Source organism: Halyomorpha halys, unplaced genomic scaffold (assembly GCF_000696795.3).
Source record: "Halyomorpha halys isolate HHAL.00 unplaced genomic scaffold, Hhal_1.1 Scaffold178.1, whole genome shotgun sequence".
Taxonomy (NCBI): Eukaryota; Metazoa; Arthropoda; class Insecta; order Hemiptera; family Pentatomidae; genus Halyomorpha; species Halyomorpha halys.
The window spans coordinates 1492487-1498786 of NW_027105168.1; the positions used below are offsets into that span (position 1 = coordinate 1492487).

Consider the following 6300-nt stretch of genomic DNA (forward strand, 5'->3'; position numbering starts at 1 on the left):
TCTGGAAAATAAAATATAATATATTTATTAATTAATTGTTTGAGAGTGGCTTATATTAATAACACCAACTACAAATGATCCACTTTACTCTCAGCAGTTTATTTTAATCTTCCGTTTCGGCTTTTAGGTCATTATCAAGAAGACAACCTTAAAATTGTTTTCACATCATAACAGTTTAATTAAAATTTTATAAAATGGCTATCCACTTACAAAAACATATAAACACTTTTATTAAGGAAAATAGATTTTATCAAAGTAATTTATTTTTATGATTTTTGAAAAAAAAACTTTGGTTAGTTAAAAACTAATTAAAATTTGAAATAAAAAAGTTGCAGTACTGCTGAACAGTGCTTGTAGACTGGTCCTTTTTTGCAGATAACAAGGGATGAGTCTGGTCCCCTGAATCCCCTTAATCCTCCAGGTATCATGGTTGAGCGGAAGGACTGTATTTTAATTTCATGGTTTTGAAATTATTTCCCTAAATATTCAACTGTTGTTACAATAATTGGTTGAAAAAGAGAAAGAAAAAATTAGGTTTTGAAAGATTTATTAGAAATAAAGTGATTTTGATTTGTGTTTTAGGTTCTTGCAGAGGGCACCCGTGCCATTCCTCACTGCACCTGCCATCAACTCCATCCTGGAGTGTGCCCTGTCGTGCATCGCGCTTGATCATAGGGATGCTAATTCATCAGTTATGAAATTTTTCTACGACCTGATACATGCTGGAATGACGAATGAAGTAAATATCCCCTATATTTAGAAATGTTTCTTGTGTTTTAAGTCAAATCTAATCTTCAAGACAACATATTTCAAAATTTACAACTATGATTTCTAGGATCATGAAGATTTCTCACTGAGGCAAAGACTGATACAAAATATAATCCAAGAAAAAGGTTCAGATTTAGTGAACAACCTCCTCACAGCTTCTGTTTTCTACCTCCAGATCTATATGCTATCAGATGTTGCGGACGTTCTGATGGAGCTGATATTACTTGATAAGCAGGTGTGTGTGTGTGTGTGCATTTAAAAAAAAAATTAACATATAAGTCAGTAATTGATAATCGATCATTGTATTTCACAGTCCGCTGGTAGGTGGGTAGAACAATCGTTAAAAAGAATGCCAACGCACAACAGTACAGGCAGTATTACTGCAACACCGAAACAAATGGAAGATTTCCATCGCACCCTACTCAGGTGATTTATTTGTTTCTTTCATATTATCTTTATATATAATATTATATACACACTAATATTACATAATGAAGTAATATTTTGTGAAGTAAATGGCATGTTAATAATTTATCTAAAAATCTATGCAGATAAATATGGACACAACTTGTTATTAATTTATCTGAATAAATTATTTGTGGCCTATTTCTCATATTATCAATATATCGGTGTATTCAAGAATAGTTCTCAAATTTATTTTTATTTATGAATTTTTATTGTCTTTTAAATTCTGAGAAATCATCAAACATTCGCTTGTTTCAGTGTTATGTGATGATTCTAAGTCAGTTTTACTTGTCAAGACACACTTATAGGTAGCAAACCTGTTGAACATGAAATAAATCAAATATCATAACTGTTAGAAAAAATTTAGGTTCATGTGAAGGTTTAAAAATTGTTAATAACATTAAAATTTAACATTATATGAAAATGAAGCATTCTTTTTCAAATTAACAAAATAAATAAAAATTCTTTGAATTTATGTATTTACAAATTGCGTATTCATTAATGTGGAAAGACTAAGATGTATTAATTAATTAAAAGACATTGCAAGACAATCACCGCTAATATATATTCAAGTGTTTTGGCATAAGATTTTCTGGTATTGGTTTTAAAATATTTGAATAGAATTGAATAATACTCTGATAACTTTAAAGAAAATAATTCAATTTTGGACTGCAGACAGCCTTTGATAAAAAATATTTCCACTTAGAATTTAAATAAATCTTGATATCATAAAATTATTTCTAAAGAACAGTATGTGATAATAAACAATTAATATGTACAAAATTGTTTTGTTTTTTTATTTAAGGAGTTTAATGATAAATTTATTATTGCAAGAATTACAATTATTACTACTAGAGTTTTTCGGAAAATAAAATTGATGAAATTAGGTGAGTTTTTAAATTGATTTTGGGTGAGTTCAATTTTGTATTTACTATCACATTTCGATAACTAAAATTCAAGGGGGGGGGGAGGGAGTACTTTAACTTTAATGTATAAATAGTCTTGAGTTATAGAAGTATTATTTTATTTCAAAATAAAAAACTTGGAATAAAGATTTCATTAAATACAAGTATAGAATTATGATATATTTTGTACAGTTCTCCTATGAAACTATTCTCAGCAGAAAATCCAACTCCTTAAAATCAGTCTTTGTATTTTGAGTATTGATTTTATGTTTTAATTGAATAATTGAGATGAATGTAAATTTTAATAAACTTTTGCTGATATTTTATATTATTAATATAATAATTTTGCAAAAGAAAAAAAAAGAAAAATTTCGCAATCAGAAATGTATTAAAAATACTTATATGAGAGTGTTTCATAGGAGTTAATTATTCTGTCGATATATCCTAATTATATTGTTTATTCTTTTAATGTATCTTCTATTTTTGTATATCATATATTGTATACATTAAACATACACTTATATAAAGGAGGATATTTAACTTAATTTAAAAACATTAAAGGTATACAAAAAAAGGCATTAAAGGTCCAGGGGATCACCTTTGTGATTAAGAATGTTATACATAAGAGTATAATGAATTTATAAATTTTTTATTATTTTAAAATTAAATATATATTTTTTTAAATGGAGGTTATAAGAAGGAGGTTACATTGAAATATTATATGACCTCCGATACAAATTTCCTATAGTAATATTGGGTGAGAACATTCATGAGATTTTAAGTTCTATCTCTGGGCTACTTTATCCAAAACAATTTGTATTAATTTTTTTAAAGCTTAATCTTTTACTATAACATAATTTTGTTTCACATACAAACAAGTCCTTTTTTTTCTTCGTTCTCTTCCTCCCTTTATTAACTTTTACTATAGAGGATATAAAATCCTAATAACCAAAATCAAATTAATTGAAAATACATTAGAATCCCTGTTAACCGGGTTAATGGTGGGGTTCACGGATAATCAAAAACCCCAGATAATTGAATTACAAAATTTTATTGACCTATTGTGATAGATAAGATTAATTAAAAAAAAAAATGCAGAAAATCACTTAAAGTAACAAACGAACGTTTTATATATATTAATTTATAATATATAAAAATACATAAGAATCAATCTATGAATGTTTTTAAATATGTATTGAATTTTTATTTAGAGAAAAAACAAAACAATAATTTTAGTTTGTTTTTTAATAAACATCTCTTTTCTAATATCAGTTCTCATTGCCCGTAGCAAGATAATTCTCCTATAATCGGCATTCTCCTGTTCAAAATAATTTAGTAGAAGTTCCACTGCCTGCAATGCTTGGTTGTGTTTAATTTTATTATTTTCGAAACGATATTCATGTTTTAAAATAAATATTATACATATAAAAGAAATAGTATAAAAATAAAAAATTGGCCCCTCGGAATCCTGGTCAATAGAGCCCTGGATAATGGGGGTCCTACTGTACTTTAAGTTAATAATATAATGATTCTATATGCAATGTTGTTCAGAGGGAAAAGTATGTTTGTTATAGCGAGTAAACAAAAAACACTAATGTCATTTGTGGTTAGGAACTTAATGAAATACTTTTAAAATAAAAGATTCTTTAATAAATAATAAAAAATAATAGTAATTAAGTTTGTTTATTTAAAGAAATTTTACTTTAAAAGGTTAACGGAGTTTTTCTTCCAATGCTACATGTCTTAATTTTTTATTAAAATGTATTTATCTTATTTGCCTTTTTCAAAATATAATATTTCTCAATGTTAACATTAGACTGTTCCCCACTTTGTAAAACAAACTTTTCTATTTGATCATTTTTTGTCATCTAAATATTTTAGTAATTGAGGTTTGAGTTATTGAGTATTTCTTTTTGGCAAAACTTTTTTAATATTAAATTTAGTGTGACAAATATACGGAGTTATTCTTCCAAATTTTTAGTACTCATTATCTAAGATGTTAAATGGTCCAGTCATTTAGTATACAGGAAAGAAGTATAAAAATATGACAAAAAATTAAATATAATACAAGAAAGAGATATAAAAATATGGTGAGAATAATAGCTATAAGAATTTTCTAATTTAAGAAAAGCTAAATATACATTAAATGATAAAATACGTAACTAATAAAATATACCGATAGAAAATATAGTTTGGATAATAAAATTAATACAATATAGGTATAATACAATAATTGTAAAAGAAGTATATAAAGAATATTAAATAAAAAGGTGTAAACCAAAAAAACAGAGTAATTAAACCATGATAACAACTGTTTTTTGTATTGATTGTGACAATAATAATTTATATACATTGATTATATTAATAGTCAAGGTAAGTAACATGAAAAAATGTAAAGTGAAATAATTAATTTAAATATATAAATAAATTGACATAGTGATGAAGCTTCAGTAAAAAGAATTTAACTTCACAAGCTGCTTTTGTCGATTCAAGTATGCAACTTAATGTCCGGGACATGCTATAGAAATGTAGACATGCTATTTTATATGCAGGGATCTGTCAATATGAATGTTCTTACATTAGTTACTGTATATAATTCATATTTACTGCATAGATTTAATGAGGAGCTGTTTAAGTTCACAATACACTAATTATTTTCTCGTTTATTATACCTAAGTAATTGACTGTATAGTTTCAAATATGAAGAAGGTAGTCAGTGTTGCGGTTAAAAAGAACAAAAATAGTTAACGATTATTTATTTTCCGATGTTTTGCCACACTTTGTAGAGCTTCATCATGTTGTTGCTTCATGATGCTGTTCAAGATGATAATTTTACAGACTTAGACTGAAAATCCAAAGCGTGCCTAGAACTTCTTCCATTTTTATTTTATTTTGTTTATTTTTTAATTTATTTTAACAAGCTTCCGATTTACTGTCAAAGTCTGTAAAGCTATCATCTTGAACAGCCCTGATGAAATGTCGGATCTATCCGTCACAAAGTCTATCGTAGGTCCGCTTTGATTGAAGTTTGATATACTCTGGAGTGCAGACATTGAATCTGTACAAATGAGTATGTTTGAGTATTCACTTTCTATAGATAAATGAAGTGCTGTTGAAATCACCTGAAGTTCAGCTGTAAATATTGTTGAGTATGTGGGTAATTTATATTTCTTGGGTGTCCCATGTATTATTATTGCAAAACCAACATTTTCATTTTGTTTGGAGCCGTCAGTGTAAATTATTTCACTAACGTACAAGAGAATTGGCCCTTAAAGACTCAGCAGAATCCATAGACAAAATAATAAAATTTCTGAAAGAAATTCAACTTTATACTAAAATATAATCCACCAATACCGACCAGTGTAAAAAAGGAAATAGTCTACATTCAACCATCAAATGTCAAAGACAAGAAGATAGATGAAGTAAAAAGGGTGTAATAACCCAGATGTTGATCGCCCTGAATAAAAATCTAATCTAATCTAATCTGTCACAAAGTGAATAATTGGGAACTTACTACTGATTTAAAAAAATTTTCATCATAACTTTGAATATATCTCTTAATTTAAGTTGCTTTGAACCCCTTTTCTTTACCTTAGTGATTGTTGTTTTAATGGAAGCAACTTGTGGTAATTTAACAGTTTGTTGATACATGGGTAATCCTGCTAATTTCCTTATAGTTTAGTTAGACACTAAGATGAAACTTATAACACGTGTTCTAAGCAAATTCATGCTTTGATGAATGTTATCGTACTTGATTTTAATAAATTATGGTATGCATAATGTCACTTATATAATTTTAAACAATATTGTTAAATTTATTGAAAAATAACCTAGCTGTTATCTGTTTTTTTCTTTTGTTTGTAATTTTTTCTCTTTCCTTCAACCTTTTCTTTATACCAATTTAAATTAATAAAATATTCCTTCCGATGGTTTGGACTATCTGTTCATATTCTGTTAACAATAGTTACCAAGTTCTGTTATACATAGATAAAACAACAATGGAAAAAATTATCAATGATGAAGAAGATAAAATTTAGCTGTTTTTCTAGATAATTAATAATCTTCAAATGTAACTATTTTTAGAACCAACTCCTGAAGATAGACGGACAGTCCAAAATTTCAGAAGGAAGGAGGCGAAAATACCCAGAAAATTAAAATATAT

At 26.9% G+C, this 6300-nt stretch overlaps 1 protein-coding gene across 1 annotated transcript in view; it reads left to right on the forward strand.

The window, feature by feature from the left end:
* The window catches only part of Tnpo-SR (transportin 3), a 29801-nt gene that overhangs the window by 21518 nt on the left and 1983 nt on the right, over nucleotides 1-6300 (forward strand). The window contains exons 15-17 of the mRNA XM_014418100.2: nucleotides 583-739; nucleotides 836-1003; nucleotides 1082-1194. Coding sequence (XP_014273586.1) covers nucleotides 583-739; nucleotides 836-1003; nucleotides 1082-1194 — 438 coding nt within the window. The remainder of the gene's footprint in view (nucleotides 1-582; nucleotides 740-835; nucleotides 1004-1081; nucleotides 1195-6300) is intronic.